Source organism: Apium graveolens, unplaced genomic scaffold (assembly GCF_009905375.1).
Source record: "Apium graveolens cultivar Ventura unplaced genomic scaffold, ASM990537v1 ctg6009, whole genome shotgun sequence".
NCBI classification, from domain to species: domain Eukaryota; kingdom Viridiplantae; phylum Streptophyta; class Magnoliopsida; order Apiales; family Apiaceae; genus Apium; species Apium graveolens.
Genome location: NW_027419185.1, coordinates 17,540 through 38,984, shown reverse-complemented (window position 1 = coordinate 38,984; position 21,445 = coordinate 17,540). Strand labels below are relative to the sequence as shown.

Genomic DNA, 21,445 nt, shown 5'->3' with positions numbered 1-21,445 from the left:
TTATTTTGTTTGTTTGTAAGTTTAGATATGAATGTGAGATTTCCATATCAATTTTGAGTGTCATTAGTTAAAAAACCAGACTGTGGTTTTGGGTTGAATTGGGGCTGCCGGAATGTGGGAAAATTCACTAGATTTTGGAAACTTACCAAATTCCAGAGATTTTTTTTTTGAAAACTGGTGCTCTTTAATTTTGACCAAAGGACATCGAATTTAGAATTATATTTTCAGCCATATATGGTTGAATTTAATTATTGGGTGGGAATTTTTAATTTTTTCATAAAATTTATTTATTTGGGCGGGATATTCAATTTTTTTATTAAATATCAAATTTCACCGCTCTTGGTTGAATTCTTCCAGTCGAATTTAAACGGTTGTAATTTTTCGGTTGTAATTAGAAGGTCAAATTTTGATAAATACGACCGAACTTCTAAATTCGACTCCCTTTATTACAACCGATTCAAAATCGGTCAAAATTAGGTAAGTTCGACTGCGCCCGGTTGAATTTGGCTATATTCGACCGATTGTTATTGGACGAATTTAGCCTTTTTCCTTGTAGTGTTAGGCGTTTACTTCCATAGCCTATATTTAATTCACATGGTCTTCAAAATCAATATTTTACTTTGATAACAACTTTGATGCTTAAATTCAGGCACCATACAGATACCTCCGTGATCTAGTCGAGGTAACATATGTGGCTCAAAATGGTCCATTATGTTTTAAATTAGCTATAAGTTGATAGTTACATGTGGTGCAACTAAACCCAGCTCACATACAATAGTTTTATTTAATCCTACTTATTATGTAGCAATCCAATTTGTTTGATGCTCAAGTATTTCCCAAAATATTTTTAGCATTCTCTAGTTCTCAATATAAAGGAAACAAGCATGTTTATGAAATTTTATTCATTTTCATATTATGTTCCACAAATTGATAAATATTTTAATTCTTGTTTATCCTATGTAGGTTACTTGATCACGAAGGAATCTCTTATTATAAAGGTACATTTTTATACGTCTTTTTTAGCTTGCAAACATTGATAGGAAATTCAATAAATTGAGATAGTTGCTCCCAAATTCAATTTTCTTACTATATTAATTTTCAGTTTTACTTCTCCTAATAATTTGTTCATGTTCAGAAACTAAGAGATGAAATTGTTTTGTATTAGTTTGAGTATGAGGTGCTATTACGTGTTGGATTATTATCACTTTTTTTAAAAGACATATATTGTTATGCATAAATCTTGACAATAGTTTTATTACTTGGAACCTTCGGTTAAAGTGGGAATTTTAGTTGTAGAGTTTAATGTTAGATATATTTGTGATGTCATGTCTAATCCGATTTGTTTAGTTTCAGAACTTAATATCAGAACTTAACTGGAAATCAGAACTTACTGAAAACAAGAAATTATCAGAACTTCCATCAGGACTTACATCAGAACTTAAGTGTGGATACACTTCAGGGATGAAAAGCGGTTGATTTACAGGAGAGGATCTGGATTAAACTGAAGAAGATATGCTTGAAGAGTTATACAGCTAAATGACTACAGTAGATAATCTCTGATTGATGTATTTTAGGAAACAGAACATATCATATCAATTAGGAGATATCTTGTAACTGTGTAGTATATAAACACAGATTAGGGTTTACACTATATGTGTTATCATTCACGAGATTATTATTCATTGTAACCCTAGCAGCTCTTAGTGATATCATACATCACTGAGAGAGTAGATTAAACCTACTGTAACAGAGTTTGATATATTGAATAAACTTGTTTTCTATTACATACTTGTGTTAATAATCGAATTGATTGTAGATACTATATTCAACCCCCTTCTATAGTATCATTGAGGCCTAACAAGTGGTATCAAAGCCAATCTGTTAAGCTTACAAACAGTTAAGATCCAAAAAAATAATCAATCATGTCTGATCAATCAAAAACACAAGACCCTCCAGAACCTGCAAATGTTCAACCCATTCAAAACACCAGTAGATATGAAACCATCAGGGTTCCTATGCTCAGGGTATCTGAGTACCCTGTAATGAGTGTGAAGATGGCCATGTTTCTGGAAGCAACAGATCTAAAATATTTAGACAGAATTTATGATGGTCCACACAAGCCCACAAAGCTTTCGGTTGCAGTTGGGAATGAGCCACATAAGATGATTCCCAAAGAAAAGAGAGAACTCACCACTGAAGACATCTCTTCACTAGCTTTTCTTAATTGAAAGTGATGTGTAAGAAATTTATAGACCAAATTGTGTAAAGTTTTACATCACTAATTTTTTAATAAAGCGATGTACTCGTTACTAATAGACATTTGTTATAAATAAAACCGATGTCCTTTACTACATAATCAGAACTAAAATATTGGAATAACAAGCATCCATACAAATCCAACCAGTCAATCATTCATACATTTAACCATTCAATCATCCGAAAACCAAAAAATTGTAATGCATAATTAAAGTGGATTAGTAATGCATAATTAAAGTGGTACAAAAAATATATGACTGATTGCAAAGGAGGATTGTCTAACAGAGGAGACAACTCAAATGTCAAATGCTACAATTAAGGTGGAAGTTCTGACAAGAAAGGGTTCATAAAGACTGAAGGCAAAGGAGGATTGTCTGACAGAGGAGACAACTCAAATGTCAAATGCTACAATTATGGTGAAAGAGGTCACATATCTCCTGATTGTAAGAAAGGAAAAGGTGATAAAGGCCAGACACTTATCACAAAGAAGAAAAACTAGGCAGACACTTCAGAATCTGAAGAAGAGGTGAACCATGCCTTAATGGAAAATGCTGATAGAAGTTCTGATGCTGCTGAACTAAAGGTACCTCTATCAACTCTTGCTTTTGATGCAGAAGATATTACTGAGTTGAGATTATTTCTTAAAAACATTTACATTAGCTATAGAGATCAGACTTTAGAGAATGAAAGATTAAAATCTGAAAATCTAAAGTACAAAAACAAAAATAGCTATCTTGAAGAAGAGTTAGTCAAGGTGAACATTATTCAGACAGAGAGAGATAATGCTGTGTATGTTAAGAATGAATTGCTTAAACAGAATTATTATCTAAAAAATGAATTAGAAAAAGAAAGAAAAATCATCAGGACTTGGACTAACTCAGGCAAAAAAACTCAGAATATTATAAGTAATGGAAACTGGAAAAAGGGGTTAGGTTATAAAGATGGTAAAAGTGAGAAAGGGACTTTGCCAATTAAGCCTATTGTTATCAAACAGACTGAAAAGCCAAAGATAAATCATGTTAAATTTGTTGCAAAAACTGTTGTGTCTGATTCTGAAGAGATGAAAGACTATAAAACAGATGTCAAAGAAAAGACAACTTCTGACAAATTAAAACAGGATAAACCAGCTTTCGTAAACATTGGCTTAATGACAAAGAAGCAGCTTAAGTATAAGCTGAAAGAGATTAAAAATATGAACAAGGTAAAGGAAGCTAGGAAAAATAGGAATGGAAAGGAAGGTGTGAATAAAAGTAATAATTATATGCATGTTCCTAATGCTCCTAGAAAGAAATGCTATAATTGTGGAAACTCTAACCATCTTGCTTCTTTTTGCAGGAAAAATAAAGATATAAACTATTTACCTTCTAGATCAGGAGTTAAGAGTCAGTCTGTTAGGTTTAAACCACAAAATCCTTATTTTTATTGTGGTAGTTTATGACATTCTATTTATACTTGTAAGGAATATCATAGTTTGTACTATGATTATTATGAAATAAAACCTTCTTTAAAGAAAGTTAGTGTAATTCCTTCTAGTGTAAATTATGATCCAAAGTCTGATATAAAGTCTGATAAAAAGCATGTTAGCATAAACTCTGAAACTAAATCCGCTGCAAATGCTAACAAACTTAACAAGGCCAAAGGATCCAAGAAAGTCTGGGTCCTTGAAACTAATCAATAGCGGTCTTTGTGATTGCAGGGCAACAGGAAAAACATCCAGGTTCTGGACAGTGGATGTTCAGGATATATGACGGGAAATAAAGTCCTGCTATCAGACTTTGTGGAGAAAGCTGGCCCAGGAGTTTCTTATTGAGATGGCAACATGGGAAAGACTCTAGGATATGGAAATATCAATCTTGGGAATGTCATAATTGAAACAGTAGCTCTTGTCTCAGGACTTAAACACAATCTGCTAAGTGTGAGTCAAATCTGTGACAGAGGTTATCATGTGGATTTCTTTGAGGAACACTGTGTAGTTGTATGTAATTCTACAGGAAAAGTGGTTCTGAAAGGTTACATACATGGTAACATATATGAAGCCAGACTTTTAACAAATTCTGATGGTTCTGCAATCTGTGTGTTAAGCAGAGCATCAATTAAAGAAAGCTGGAATTGGCACAAGAGACTCTCTCATTTAAATTTCAACAACATAAATGAGCTAGTAAAGAAAGATCTTGTGAGAGGACTGCCAAAATCAATATTTGCTCCTGATGGTCTTTGTGCCTCATGTTAAAAGGCAAAATAAAGAAAATCTTCATTCAAGAGAAAAACTGAATCCTCAAAACTTGAGCCTTATCATTTACTGCATTTTGATCTATTTGGTCCAGTTAATGTCATGTCTATTGTAAAGAAGAAATATGCTATGGTTATAGTGAATGAGTTCACAAGATACACTTGGGTGTATTTCTTGCACAAGAAGAATGAAACTGCATCTACTCTAAGTGATCATGTCAGACAGCTGGATAAGTTAGTCAAAGATTCTGTTAAAATAATAAGAAGTGATAATGGCACTGAGTTCAAGAATTCAATCATGAAAGAGTTCTGCAAAGAGCAAGGAATAAAGCAAGAATTTTCTGCACCTAGAACTCCACAGCAGAATGGAGTTGTAGAAAGAAAGAACATGACTCTTATTGAAGCTGCACGAACTATGCTTGATGAAGCAAAGCTACCAACCTATTTTTGGGCTGAAGCTGTGCAGACTGCTTGTTTTACATAAAGTGCTACACTCATAAACAAGCATGGAAAAACACCATATGAGATGGTGAAGAAAAAGAATCCAAATCTGAAATACTTTCATGTATTTGGATGCAAGTGTTTTGTTCTTAAGACTCATCCTGAACAGCTGTCAAAATTTGATCTAAAAGCTGATGAAGGAATTTTTGTTGGATATCCACTTTCCACAAAAGCCTTCAGAGTCTACAATTTAAGAACAAGGGTTGTCATGGAATCTATCAATATATCTTTTGATGATAAAAGGATTACTGGACTTGAAGATTTCAATGATCATGATCAGCTGAGATTTGAAAATGAAGATGTAAATTCTGATTTTGTAAATTTTGATGACCTAAATCCTGATCCTGTAAGTTCTGACGGGTTAAATTCTGATGTCATTGAAACTGTGGTAACTGCTCCAAAGGAAAATGCACCTGTTCAGGGGGAGCAAGCTGATGATCATACCACATCTCAAGACTCTCAAGAAGCATCAGAACCAGTCACTGGCTCTTCAAGTTATAATTTAAATTTTAATTTATACTCAGTTCTATAATATTCTAATTGTTATTTCAGACTAAAATAAATATCAGCAAACTAAATCTATCTATACTATTATATTAAAAATGAAACAATGAAAGTTTGGTGGTAGTCGGTCTGGTCATCGTAATTATAATAATACTTAAAATAAAGCACACTCATTAATATTCACAATAGAATTATTCAAATAAAAATAGAATTATAATATGTCTAATGGTCTTGATTTAAACAAAAAAAATTATACCATTCATTCGGGCTGTGCTAAAATAAAATTAAACAAAAAACTAAATATAATTAGCTAGATTTGGGTTGATATAACGGGTGTGAGGACAAAATAAAATTTGCTATCTCATGCTAAAACCAAAAAATAAATACTATCAATCCGTCTAAATTTTTTTTATTAACCGTGCAAAAGAAAAATAAAATTTGAAATGTTAAACGTTTGTCTATATAATATTATCACGCTAAAATAAAATACATTATCTATTCGACTTAAAATAAAATAATATTTACCGAGAGTTAAAGTAAAATTGAAAACAAACTAAATGTAATTAGCTGATTAATATAACGGGTCTGAGACTAAAATAAAATAATATTTATTATTGATCTACGATAAAATTGAAATTAAATTCAAATTAAGTTAATTTTTATATTAATAATGTGTTAAAGTAAAACTAAAGTGTACCTAATGGGTTGATTATTATCTTTCATCAACACACCTATAAATATCAATAAAATTATATATTTCAATTAGTGATATTTTTTAAAACTAAAATATCACAAATTTATACACGTGTATATTTAAAATTATTGTCAATTTATATTATTAAAAATTCTTATAAATAATTTTTAGAGTTTAAAATTTTCACTTTAAATTAAATTCAAAAATTATATATTATTATAAATAATCCGTCAATCGCACGGTTTATGCTAATATTTTCAATAGACAAGAGCTAATAAAAATTGGTTTAATAAAGGAGAGCTAATTAAAATTTGAGACATTTTATTGTGTGCGTATCCGAATAATAATAATAAATGTACATAAAAGTAGTAGATCAAGTATGTACAACCTTTGTATCTGTATTCATAAAAAACCTCTCGACTTTCCCCTGAAAATACATAAAACACCCACGTATGTGGACAGTGGACTTCTGTTGACAGTGTATCAGCACTTCAGTAGTAACATACAAACATATATACAGTGGGGACCCACTTTCAAGAAATTACTTTCTTCCCTCTTCATTTTCGTTTCATTCTTTGCTTTCCTATATATATTTGATTACTTTCTATCTCCATCATCTTTTCTTTCTTAAGTTTTCTGAAGTGCCAAGTTTCCAAAACACGTTCTTTGCTTTGCTTATTTTTATATATAACAAGAATAATATTCTAAACAGCACATACATGCAATTTGGTTCTTGAAGATAGCCTTGCTGTAACTGTAAGTTTGTTCAAAATCCCCCCCCCCCTTTTTTATTAATATGGTATTTGTTTGTTTCATTTCTTGTTAAACCCCATATGGGGATTTTAGTAAGCTGATTAGTTCATTTGTTTTTCTCTTTATAAAGAGAGTTTAGTTTGTGGAGTTTTTTTTTTATTTAATGATTGAATTACTGCAAGAAACTACCAAATGTACTAGTTTAATTGTGTATGAAATTGTTTCAACTTATTGAGATTTTTTGTTAATGGGGTTTTATTTGTGGTGAACTTTAACTATAGGACTGGAATCAACTGTCATGTTCTTGTTTTAGATTTTCTATGGATTGGCAAATGCTTGTGATTGTTTTGTCCGGTTTTTTTGTAGATTGTTAATTTTAAGTGTATAGTTTGATATGAGTTATAGGTTCAAGCTTCTTGTGATAGAACGACTTTATGACCCTGTAAGCTTGCCTGAAATGGCCAGAGTTTTAGCCGTAAATTGGCATAGTTTTCTGTTCGGAAGAGAAAAGTGTGTTAGCGTAGGACCTTACTTTATAAATTTGCTGACATAGAACATTTTATTAGTTCTTAATGATTGATTTAATAAAATTAAACAATGTAAAAGAGAATATCAGTAGCCTAACAAGATTCCATAATTAGATGTAAACATATATTGCTACTTTCTTTGGGCTTATCGTTGTGACAATTGCATCTATGAATAGGTAAATAATCTGTCAATTTGGCTTTAAGAAATGGTTGATTATTGTGACTCAAGAAATGGTTAATTCTCGTGACTCGGGAAATGGCTTATCGTCATAACCTGGTGGCTTCTGCTTTTTCGCATCCTTATGTGTTCATATGTGAAACGTGTGCCAGCATTCTACCTGCTTTTAAAATGTGATATGTGCAACGTGTCCAGACATTCTACCTGCTTTTAAAATCTTGCCGACATAGAACCTGCTCATATATATATACTAATTTTTTATCTTGTTTCTTTTTTTAATCATCTAGTGTTAATGGTTTTTGGGGAGGCTTATCTAAATCAGTGTTATTTTCTTGCCTTTCATCGTTGTTAAAATTCAATTGGTAAAAACTTACCAATTAGTGCTTTGTATTTTTTTGATCCCTGTAATTGTCTAAACTTATATCCTTAGATTGAACTTTAAACATTGTGGATGTTGCATTTTAGATTCTTCCCCTAAATTATTATAATACTATATTACATTTGTAAGGAACTTGAACGTATCGTTTTGATTTATATCTTTATGTAATTAGTGCTATCTCTTCCCGTAAGGATATGTACATAGTAAATGCTCATCTTCTTATGGCATGTGGAAATAATCTGTTTTGATCTCTTATAGTTCGGAATGCATTCTGCTACTTTTTGCAGTTCTTTGATAAATCAAATTACTCTTATTTTCTTCTTATACAGGTAACTGATTAAGTTTGGCTTCCAGAAGCAGGTTGAAAAAGTTGGGTACAGGTCCTAAATGACTTCAGTTGCTTCACTCAGAAGCAGGACTAGCAGTGTCTCGGCATCCAGTGAAGTTTTTTGCTCTTCCTGTGGTTGACAACTTGAACAATTTGAAAATAGTGATTTTGATAATAACTGATCTCTTTTATTTCAGGTGACTGTTCTGTTGATGGATACTCAAGTTGCAGGTACCTACCTGTCTTTCCCATATTCCTTAGGGAAGATAAACATATTTAATTTAAATGAAAAATAAAGCAACCTTAACATTTGTGTGTTTGAACTTTGAAGGGCCTCTCAAGAAGGGAGGTCAGGCAGTGTTCAAGATGAGTACAATCATTGCTCAGTGCGCAGTCCTCGTGACATGAGCTTACCATATCATGGAAATAGACACCTCCCATCGAATATGGTTGAGCAGAACAGCCTTGACAGAAGCACTAGTACTACTGCTGGGCACACTGGTAAAGACGCTGAGTGCATACAAAAGGGTAGTAAATCACAAAGATACAAGGAGAGAGAAAACACTTGGCCAATAAAGTTGAAATGGATCTTCAAATTTGGTTACCCCCAGAAACAGATGACCACGAAAATGACATGGAGTGCAGTGTTGCAAATTATGATGATGATGACGAGGACGAAGGTGATGATGGTACAAAATGGAGAAGACCTAGTTCTTTAGGTAGCTTTGGAGAGAAAAGTTTCCGGAGCTACAGATATAAAGAGGAGAAGCAAAAGGCTATGGACTACGTAATAAATTGCAAGTTTAAAGCTCTTGTGTCTCATCTTCTTACATCAGCCGGGGTTGCTCCTTTGGGTAACGACGGAGACAATTGGGTGGATATTGTGACTTCCTTATCTTGGGAAGCTGCTTCCTTTGTGAAGCCTGATATCGGTGCGGGAAAGGCAATGGATCCTGATGGATATGTTAAGGTTAAATGTGTTGCAAGTGGTTCTCGAAGCAATAGGTGATAGCTTAAACCTGTATTTGTTGCTGCTAATGCCCTAATGCTATTGTCAATTGCCTCAAAGCTCTCTGTTCCATTCTAGTAAATATTTCTTGATGACCAGTTGTGGTTCCGACCAACTATCTTGTTTCACTTGTTTGTTAGCTATGAAGTGAAGACCATAGCTCTTTAAATGCATCCTTTCTATATGATGAGAAAACTGTACAAAGTATACAGATATCTTTTTGCTTCTTAATAGTGGAATTTATAATGATCACATTGATGCAGCATAGTTATTGTCATTACAGCCAGTCACTGATGTTGGACGGCACCATTTCTGGAAACTTATATTCGTTTTGATGTGCAGTCAGTTAGTTAGCATGGTATTCAAAAAGCACGCTGCACACAAGCACATGCCAACTAATTACAATAAACCTAGGCTGTTGCTGATCCAGGGTGCTCTTGATCTTTCATTGAGGGGATTGTCATCATTTGAATCAATAAAACAGGTTTCAAGACATAAATAAAGAATTATTAGCGTTTGAATCTTACTACTCTCTATTCAACATCTGTTAATTATGAGTGACGTGGGCAGGAGAAGGATACCCATAAATCCATTATTGAAAGAATAGCGAAGTGCAACCCGAGCATAATTTTAGTTGAAAAAACTGTTTCTCGTGATATACAAGAATCCATCCTTGCAAAAGGAATGACACTAGTTATTGATATGAAACTCCACCGCCTGCAGAGAGTTTCTCGCTGTACTGGTTCAGTAATCTTATCATTAGATACACTGACTGGGAAAAAGCTCAGACAATGTGATTCCTTTCATTTCGAGAAGTTAGTAGAGGAACATATTGCTAGTGGAGAGTGTGGAAAAAAACCCAGCAAGACTTTGATGTTCCTTAGTGGTTGTCCTACACGTCAGGGTTGTACAGTAAGTTCCTCTTTGCTTATGAAGTTTACATCTAGTCTTAACCATACCTTTTTTGAGTTTGCAAAGGGTGCCCTTGTATTTCTTGTTGTTTGACTTTCATTCTAATGCTTAAAAATAAAAAAGAAATTGGAAATCCAAAATTCATTTGTCGTTTAAATAAGCTTCTATTCTACACTCTTTGTAGATGTAACTCGTGAAGATTATTAATATCACATTATTTTTTGTTTCTCAAAATTGTTTGTGATTTTTTTAGTGAATATTGGTGTAGTATGATAAAGGCTTGCAACTATGGTCAATTAGGAATTTAAAATTAGTAACAATTAAGCAGAAAGTTGTTTCCTATTTATTAGAGGTTTTTACTTGTTATAGAAATATTTGCATGAGAGCTCGGGCTCATATCCTCAGGTAAAGCAAATACTCTGTGTTGTCTTGGCATGATACTGGCCAGTTGTAGCTGTTGCGTTCAATTTTTTCATTGTCATGTAAACATGGTAGATCCTCGTGTAGAATAGCTGTTAATTTAATATGTCACTGAATTTACAGAATTTTGGAAAATTTCAGATTTTACTGAAAGGAACAAACAGGGAAGAACTGAAGAAGATTAAACTTGTGGTCCAGTACGCAGTCCTTGTGGCTTATCATTTGATTCTTGAAACGGCTTTCCTTCTAGATCAAAAGGCCATGTTCTCTACCCTCCCTCTTGATAGACTGGTAAATATGTCATCACCTGATCAACGACCATATTTTTTCTCCGGTGAGGCATATGTTCCTTGGCCCGTGGATTCTATTGTTAAAAGTGATTCATCAGGTGCAATTAACATCCACATCGCTGATGGATTTTATAAAGAAGGGACACGAGATGTAGGGTTAAAGAGTGATTCCTTGTTGCCTTATGAGCCATATAAACCTCTAGTTTTTACCCCTTTTTTATCAATCTCAGCTTCCATAAACAGAGGCTTTGGTGACAGTTTTCCTCTTTTATCTTCTTCTCAGCAACCTATCTCTACATATTTAGGCATCACTGAAGAGGTTCCTTACAGTCAAGTTCAATCAGCTAATATGCTTTCAACCAATTTAGTGGCAAATGTTAAATCTTATAGTCTAATACAGAATATTAATGGTGAAGAGAAGGCTCTTGATAGTGATAGAACCTCAGTTCAGAGAAAAGCCCAATTGTATACACAAAATTCTGGGGGTGACTATAAAGATCAAACACAGTTTATGGATGATATTAACAGAATGTTTAATGCCGATAGTATCTTAGTACTGATGTCTCGCAGGAATTCCTCCACCGGAAGTATATGTGAGCAGAGTCATTTTTCTCATATTAAGTTCTACCGGAATTTTGATATTCCACTTGGAATATTTTTAAAGGATAACTTACTCAATCAGGTTAGTACAAACTATTTATGTGATTTAAAATTATTTTTGTGCTTTCTTCATATACATATTTATATTAAAATACGTATTGCTTCTATGACCATATAGCCGCTTCTATTTTCAGAGGCTTTTATGTAGCTTGTGCGGTGGATCACCAGAAGCTCATATATATTATTATGCACATCACAGTAAGCAGCTCACAATACATGTTAGACATCATATTACACAAAAGCATCTTCCTGGTGAAACCGATGGAAAAATTTGGATGTGGAGTCGCTGTGGTGATTGTAAACTTCAAAATGGAAAGACACTATCTACAAAAAGAGTCTTAATGTCAGCTACTGCCCGTGGTTTGTCCTTTGGAAAGTTTTTGGAACTTAGCTTAGCGAACCACTTGTCATCTAGTAAAATTCCCATCTGCGGGCATCAATTGCATACTGACTTCCTCTACTTCTTTGGGTATGTGAACTTGTATGAATGTCTATATTGTAAATTGCAGAAATAAATATACAAACAACTATGCCTCAAAGAGACTTGAATCCTCAACCTCTTATTATCGAGAGGAGAGTGGTATCCTCTAAACTATTAGCGGGCATCATTATTTTTGTTTTTCAGAATGAACTATACGATGCATGGGTCCAAAACATCAAAATTCATATAAACTTTTATGCTTTTCCCATCGTGTCTGTAAATATGGTGTACTCATTCACTTATCTGTTATTAGAATGCTCAATGCTGGGTCATGCTTGCCTTTCTTAGGTTTTTTCAAATACCACCTTGTTACTAATCCATATTTCATTGATGTTGTTCACATTGCAGATTGGGGACAATGGTTGCAATGCTCAGATATTCACGGGTTATGAAATATTCTGTATCACTACCTCCTGAGAAGCTAAACTTTTCTTGTCAAATAAATGGAGAACGTCTCAAGAAATACTTTGACAGTGTAAGTATGTTTGGGAGTAGCTTCATTTCTAGTGGCTCTGTAATGTTTCTGTGAGCAATGAGGCAATGATTTAAGAAATATTTACTCTTATCCTGCTTAAATTGATGTTGATCTTTCTTCCTATATAGATATCAAACTTGAATGAGGAAGTAATTGAAGTAATCCTTGAAGCCGAGACACTTTTGAAGGACATCAGTTTGCATTTTGAAGGATCAAAACTCAAAATTCAAGGATCACGGAGAGAATTCTCGGATATTGTGGAGATGTTGAGGCAGGAAAGACGCCAATTTGAGGTTTGTGCTTCTTACTTATAAAACTCTTTGCACTTTGGCCGGAAAGTATAATGACTTTAACAAATTAATGTTATAGGTTCTTGTGAAATAGAAAATGTGCGTGTAAAAGAAATTATTTATAGTGCGAGTTATTGTAGTAATAACACTTGCATTAAATGAGAGAAGAATAAAAATTATAAATACAAAAATTTTAAAAATAATATTTTCCAAACTACAAATATTGACTATCAACTTTTTATTAAATATAAAAATTATAATGATGAATATTTGTGTAAATAAAATTAATTTTGAATAAGAAAAAATTAGTGAAGAATATGGAACTATTGAAAATTTTTAATAAGAAAGGAAGAAAGAGAATGAGAAATGGGTAACAGATATAATTAGTGGAGGTAATAAAAAAGAGAAAGTTTGAAAATAAATTAAATGAGGAGATGATTGTTAGTGAAAGATGATATCAACAAAATTAACGAGAGTTTGACACATATGATTAAAACTCTTAAATGAGAACTTAACACATTAGATATGATGATGTCATCTATACTTTATTTTAGTATAATGTAGATTATATATTTATATATAAGGATAACATTCATCACATGTAAAAATATTTATGGTGAAAAATATTTTTAAAATAATCGAAACACAAATTCAGAACTAAACGCCAGTTAAACTGAAGTTTGATTGTTAAAATGGAAAACCAAATAACATTATTTTGATATGAAACTTTGGTTATATCACTAATATATATATATATATATTGGCATCGATATGGTTGGATCGATAAACAATATTTTTAAATTAATCGAAACACAAATTCAGGACTAAACACTAATTAACTACTAGTCAAACTGAAGTTTGACTCTTAAAATGGCAAATAAAATAAAATTATTTTGATATGAAACTTTGGTTATATCACTAATATATATATTTATTGACATCCATACGGTTAGATCGACGAAAAATATTTTTAAAATAATTGAAACACAAATTCAGGACTAAACGTTAGTTAGCTATACTAGTCAAACTGAAATATGACTGTTAAAATGACAAACCAAATAAAATTTTTTTGATATGAAACTTTGGTTATATCATTACTATATATATTTATTGACATCCATATGGTTAGATTGATGAAAAATATTTTAAATTAATCGAAACACAAATTCAGGACTAAACACTAGTTAGCTGGACTAGTCAAACTAAAGTTTGACTGTTAAAATGACAAACCAAATAAAATTATTTTGATATGAAACTTTGGTTATATAACTAATATATATGTTAATTGACATCCATACGGATAGATCGAGGAAAAATATTTTTAAAATAATTAAAATACTAATTCAGGATTAAACGCTAGTTAGCTGGACTAGTCAAACTACTGTTAAGATGCCAAACCAAATAAAATTATTTTTATATGAAACTTTGCTTATATCACTAATATATATATATATCTATTGACATCCATACGGTTGGATCGTTGAAAAATATTGTTTAAAAAATTGAAACATCATTTCATGAATAAACTCTATTTAGTTGTACTAGTTACATTGCGGCTTGACTGTTAAATTGGCAAACCAAATAAAATTATTTGGATATGAAACTTTGGTTATATCACTAATATATATATATCTATTAACATTCATATGGATAGATCAATAAAGAATATTTTTAAAATAATCAAAATACAAATTCAGGATTGAACACTAGTTAGCTAAACTAGTCAAACTGAAGTTTGACTGTTTAAATGGAAAACCGAATAAAATTATTTTTATATGAAACTTTGGTTATATCACTAATATATATATTAGTTGACATCCATATGGATATATCGATGAAAAATATTTTTAAAATAATCAAAATACAAATTCAGGACTAAACGCTAGTTAGCTGGACTAGTCAAACTGAAGTTTGACTGTTAAGATGACAAACCAAATAAAATTATTTTGATATGAAACTTTGGTTATATCTCTAATATATATATTTATTGACATCCATACGGTTAGATCGATTAAAAATATTTTTAAAATAATCGAAACACAAATTCAGGACTAAACACTAGTTAGCTAGACTAGTCAAACTAAAGTTTGACCGGTAAGATGGCAAACCAAATAAAATTATTTTGATCTGAAATTTTGCTTATATCACTAATATATATATATATATATATATATATATATATATATATATATATATATATATATATATATATATATATATATATATATATATATTGACATCCATACGGTTGGATCGTCGAAAAATATTGTTTAAAAAAATCCAAACATCATTTCATGAATAAACGCTAGTTAGTTGTACTAGTTACAGTGAAGCTTGACTATTAAAATGGCAAATCAAATAAAATTATTTGGATATGAAACTTTAGTTATATCACTAATATATATCTATTGACATCCATATTTTAAATTCAAATATAAAATATAAACATATTCAATAAATATGTATTTTATATTAATAATAGTTGGGTAATGGCAATGTTAAAAAAGGAAGAGGAAGAGAACGGTGAAGATACCAATTTTTTAAAAATATTTTTTAAAAAATTGAAACATCAATTGAGGAATAAATACTAATTAGCTCTACTAGTCAAACTGAAATTTGACTGTTAAAAAGTCGGCAATGTAAGGACTTATAAATTGGTTAATTTTTGATTTTTAGTTTTGTTTTGCACCTACCTTTCTTGCGTGAGAGAGGTAGTACGCCTAATTTATCTATAGGCTTTACTATCCGAGTTGGACTCATTGAGTTGTGCTGGCCCAAATAATTATTATTTAGCTAAAAAATTGAAAAATTGACAAATATAATAGATTGATAAATAAATGGACAATGGTGGTAGTTGTTGATCACAAGCAAATTGCTACATATTATTGGAAAATGTAATCGAGATTCAAATTTATTACTAAGACTGGTCGTTATATATTAGTGGAAGAAACTTAAAACTTTTTACATATTTTAAATTCAAATATAAAATATAAATATATTCCATGAATATGTATTTTATCTAAATAATAGTTGGGCAATGGTAGAGAGGAAAAATCAGATGCATTTTTTATTTTAAATAATATTTATTTTTAATATCCTAATTTTAATATTAATTTTAAGTTAATATATATATTATATTATATAGTAATTTATTTTAATAGTAATATATTTAATTGGTCTGGGAAATTTGCAAAGGCCATTCAAAAGGCTATATACTATACTGTTGGATTGAATATGATGTTTAACATCAATAAAAGCACATCTTTCTCTGTCTTAATAAAACCCTGATTTAGAGTTCAGCCGCTTCTCTTCTATTTTGTAATTTAGTATCTCTCTCTCCAATTTGTAGTTTTGATGTGTGTCCTTGAAAGATGATGTGCAACTAAAGTCGGGGGAGGTGGGAATGGTGGGAGCTCCTTTACAAACTCTGTTTTCCTTAGATTTTAAGAAGCTTCTCCACCTCTGTTTTCATGTATTTTGCCCCCCCTCTCTCCCCTCTCTCCGATAACTATTTATGTCAGCTGGCCAGACTTGGTCTTTTAGCCGTCGTGGGACGACGGAGATGGCAGAGGCTCCTCCGCGGAATCGGTCAAGCTTTCGGTCGCTATCTTTCCCTTTTGAAATTCATGGCTTTGCTGGTTTATGTAATAAGTAACATTATGGAGTTTGTTAATTCGTCTGGATGGGGTCGAATTTAATATCTTATATTTGACAAGATACGGTCGAGTTTAATATTTGGGCGGGCTTTTTAAAATATTTCAGAAATTTTAATTATTTGGGCGGGATTTTCAATTTTTAAGTGTAAAATCAATTTTGACAGATGTCGGTTGAATTTGGACGGTTGAATTTAGCGGTCGAATTTAACCGATCATATTTAGACGGTCGTATTCATACTAAATACAACCGACTACTAAATATCACTCCCATATGTACAACCGGGACTAAAATCGGTCGTATTTAGCTAAATACTACCGCTGGCAGTATTTAGCCGTTTTTCTTGTAGTGACATGTGTGCAAACATATGACCCCAATCAATTGAGTTAAATGCCCATTTCATTATATTTTGATAACATCAACACTGAGCTACATATATACTTGTTTCTTTATTTTGGGTAACTAAACTTATACTATAATTTAATATTATTGTAAGACTTGGGTAATTAGCTCATTACCATATAATAACTTTATGCTTAAATTCACTATCTCTTTATTTTTTTATTATACAGTAGAAATGGGTAATACCTGCATGCTTAATTATAAAAATAAAAAATAATATTAGAAGCCTCACTTATTTTTCATTTCTTTTTTCCTTCAATTATTTGCTTTACAAAGGGGAATCTTATTTTATTTGCAGGTACGCGATTATAAGTATAATATTTTTTGCTATATTTTCGCTTTTTTATAATTTTTTTATAGTTTGTTTATATTTCTTTTGTCAATGAAAAGGAGAATAGATACACAGCATGACATGGGATGTCAAGTAATAAAGAACAGTAACGAGGAGTATATTATAATTAATATTATAAAAATATCTATCTGCGACCAAGTTTATCAGTGACCGCAAAATCAGTAGCTATTTTTTTGGATCAACGACGGGTTTCAGCGATCGCGGCCAAAGTCGTCGCTAACCGGACTTTAGCGACGGCCGGTGGTCGCTAATAGGACAGAAATATTAAATCATTCCATTAAAAAAAACCGTGAAAAACTGGCGGTAATTTATTAGCTATTGATTTTATTTGCGACCGACGTTGGTTGCGGAAAATGCCACACCAGCAACAAAATCAAGGACTTTAATCAATAGCTAAACCGGAGACCAAATAAAGGCGGCGACCAGTGGCTTTCTGCGATCGAGGTCCGTCGCCAATAATTTTTTTATTTTATAAGTTGTTTAAAGTTTTGGCGCGCTATTTAATTAGCAATCAAAGCACATCTACGACCGAATGTAGTCACAAATACGAAATAATGAAAAATATAATTTTTTAATTATAAATAGTATTTTATTTATATATTTTTTAAATCAAATTGTTATTAAAATATATCTTAAATTTGTTTTAATAAGAAAGAATTAAAAATATATTTTTTAAATTTAGAAAATAAATTGACGCAATATTTCTTTTGAAATATTCAAAGAATATAAGGTAGAAACACAAACAGAGAAAAATATAAAAGTTTTACGATCAGGTCGTGGAAGAGTATACTTAAGCCTCAAATTCAAGAGTTTATTGAAGGAGTGTGATATTGTATCACAACTTACTCCTTCTGGAACACCTCAATTGAATAGATATTCTGAGAGAAGAAATCGTACATTATTGGACATGTTGCGATCGATGATGAGTCAAGCGGATCTTTCAATAAGTTTCTAGGGTTATGCTCTAGAAATGGCTGCTTACACGTTTAACCGAGTTCCGAAAAAAAGCGGTTCAAAAGACTCCATATGAGATATGGACTGATAAACTTCATAGCATGTCATTTATAAAAAATTAGGGACGTGAAGCATTTGTAAAACGTTTAGCCTCTGACAAGTTTGGACCAAAATTAGATGATGCTATATTGTGGGATATCCAAGTAAGACTAGGGTATAAAATTTTATAATTCTTCTGAGAACAAAGTGTTTGTTGCTCGGACGGATGTATTTTTTCAGGGAAAACTACTTTCTAAGAAAATTAGTGGGAGGACAATACATCTTGGTGAAGATCGAGAACCACATGATAAAATTGAACCACAGATGGAACAAGATTAGGATGTACATCAAACTATAGAAATTAATCATGTTTAGGAAACACGGGTTATTCATAGATCAAGTAGGATTCACCATGACCCCGAGAAAAAATATGGATTTATTTTGACTCGAGATGGTAATGCGATGCTTAGGATAATGATAAGCCTTTCACCTATCAAGATTCTATGAACGGTCCAAACTTCGAGAGATGGATGGAGGCCATGAAATCCGAGATGGAATCTATGTATCAAAATAAAGTATTAACTTTTGTTGATCCACATTAAGGGGTAAAACCTATAGGGTGCAAGTGGAAAACTGACATGGATGGTAAGTACATACATATAAGGCGCGACTAGTGGCTTATTATGATATATATTATGATGAAACTTTTTGAACAGTTGCTATGGTCCAGTCCATTAGGATTTTGTTAGGAATAGCTGCTTACTTTGACTACGAGATTTGGCAAATGGATGTCAAAACCGCTTTCTTATATGAGAGCCTTGAAGAGGATGTATATATGATACAACTTGAGGGTTTTGTCGATCCAAAGTTTGCTAAGATGAATTGTAAGTTGCTTTTATCTATTTATAGGTTAAAGCAAGCCTAAAGTAGATGGAATATTCATTTTGATGAAACAGTCAAAGAGTTTACTGTATTCAAAATGCAGATGAACCGTGTATTTACAAGAAGGTTAGTGGGAACCATGTGACATTCATATTATTCTATATAGATGACATATAACGAATAGGGAATGACATAACTTCTCTACAGGCTGTTAAGACTTGGTTGAGAAATAGTTTCTCGATGAAAGACTTAGGCGATGCTAGCTAAATATTGAGAATCACGATATATATAGATAGATAAGAAGATTAATTGGCCTAAGTCATAGTACACATATTGACAAATATTGCATCATTTTAGAATGCAAGAGGCAAGTAGGGGATACGTCCCGATGTATCGTAAGATAGTGATCTCATAGGATAACTGCCCTAAATTATTAGATAATAAGGGTCATCTTAGAAAAGTTCCATATGCTTCAGCAATTGGATCTATAATGTATGCAATGATATGTATTTGTCCTGATATTTTGTATGCTTTTAGCATGACGAACAGATACCGGTCTAATCCAGGTGAGGGTCACTGTATAGTTGTCAAGAATATTCTTAAGTACTTAAAGAGGACTAAAGATTTATTTTTGGTGTATGGAGAAGATAGGGAACTGGTTGTAAATGGTTACATTGATCCTAGTTTCTGAACCTAATTTTTGGACAAACAAGGATGATTATGTATCTGGTTTGTGTTTTGTCTAAATGTAAGTGTTATTATCTTGAATAGTTCATATCAAGAATATTGATGATTCTATAATGGAAGCCAACTATATTGGTGCTTTCGAATAGCCAAGGAGACTATTTGGGCATGTGCTTAGGCGATATCACCTTATTAATGAGATTAATGATTAAGGAGATATATATGTAAAGTGCATAGTAATGGTAATATTGCAGACCCACTGACTAAGGCTTTGTCACAGAAAAAGCACGATGGTCATACAAGTTTCATGAGTATTGGATACATGGGTGATTGGCTCCAGTGCAAGTGGGAGATTGATAGTGTTTGAACCCTAGAGAAAACATTATAATATTTTAGTTTAAGACATTTGGATTATTAATGTTTATATTTTATCGATTATTCCCTTTATAATTTATTATGTCTTAATTTACTGTGATATAAATGTTAGATTAATAAATATCCTTAGAATATGATATAAATCCTATATCTCTAAGTACGTGACTTAGAAATGAAATTTTGAGAATAGTATCAATATATCTAAAGGTCCCTAGTCGAGTATTATTACTAACAGACAATAAAAATGCATTAAGACTGGTGTGATTGTTGAGTGATGATCACATCTCATTGATCATAGCTATTATATATAATACTAAAGTCAAAAACACAGGCAAATATAAATGTACATGGTGCTGGACAGACCCAAAGTGAGATTCTACATGTCTATTGTGTCACATGTGATTCTCACTGTGATAATGATGTAATGGTCCTTAGACTTGAAATCAATATATTTTTTTATGAGAATTAATGTACTTTGATTACATTAAAATTTACGTTTAATCGGGTAATGATAAAAGTATATTTTGGGTATATTATAAATCGTATGAGAAACATGCATGATATAGAAAGGATTTAACTCTCCTAATTTTAGGAGTGATATTATTGGACTCTTGTGATAAAACATGTATGTAATTAAATTTGATTTTTCAATTTTTTAATTAAGGGATCTGATGGATTATTTTAGTTTTGATGTATATAGGTTAGTATACATGATTTCTACGAATTTTATTGTAATATCTTATTCAATGGAAAATTTTCGGACTCGTCGGAATAATCATTAGAGTAGGTAATTTCTGAATTAGTTTGTATGTATGTACAGATCTGATGATGTTGTACACCATATTTTTTTTGTAAATTATTATGGGAAATTATATTATTGCCGGAAAAATATTCTCGCCGGATTTTATTCGAATTTTGACTGAATTGTTAATTTAGTGATGTTTAGACTCGATTGTTGTGGTATTAATAATGGTCAATTGGATAGAGATAATAAGAGATGCATTATAGAATGTTTAGAACGACTTTATGACCCTGTAAGCTTGCCTGAAATGGTCAGAGTTTTAGCCGTAAATTGACCCTTATTACGGTGACCGGTTCTTCAGAAAATAAAATTATAAATAAAATCGAAATTGCATAAACAAGTTTTCGAATTAAAATAATTTTGAATTGAAAATTTAATTAAATTAGAATATATTTTGCATTTATTTAATTTTAAA

The 21,445-nt window shown here is 31.7% G+C and overlaps 1 protein-coding gene across 8 annotated transcripts; it reads left to right on the top strand.

Annotated features, from left to right (window-relative positions):
- Window positions 1-6,770: 6,770 nt before the first annotated feature.
- LOC141702962 (putative 1-phosphatidylinositol-3-phosphate 5-kinase FAB1D) lies at window positions 6,771-16,601 on the top strand. 8 transcript variants are annotated; one of them, XM_074506596.1, is made up of 12 exons: window positions 7,013-7,379; window positions 7,641-8,046; window positions 8,351-8,460; window positions 8,547-8,580; window positions 8,681-9,354; window positions 9,701-9,842; window positions 9,929-10,270; window positions 10,832-11,662; window positions 11,775-12,109; window positions 12,470-12,596; window positions 12,725-12,889; window positions 16,236-16,601. In XM_074506596.1, exons 5-12 carry the CDS (start codon window positions 8,933-8,935, stop codon window positions 16,239-16,241), a joined length of 2,370 nt encoding a protein of 789 aa, XP_074362697.1. In that variant the 5' UTR covers window positions 7,013-7,379; window positions 7,641-8,046; window positions 8,351-8,460; window positions 8,547-8,580; window positions 8,681-8,932; the 3' UTR covers window positions 16,242-16,601. The 8 variants fall into 8 exon arrangements, with proteins under 8 accessions (XP_074362694.1, XP_074362697.1, XP_074362691.1 ...); XM_074506590.1 differs by lacking the exon at window positions 16,236-16,601 and having other exon boundaries at window positions 7,641-7,815; window positions 7,930-8,004; window positions 12,725-13,079; XM_074506589.1 differs by lacking the exon at window positions 16,236-16,601 and having other exon boundaries at window positions 7,641-7,815; window positions 7,930-8,046; window positions 12,725-13,079.
- Window positions 16,602-21,445: the final 4,844 nt, after the last annotated feature.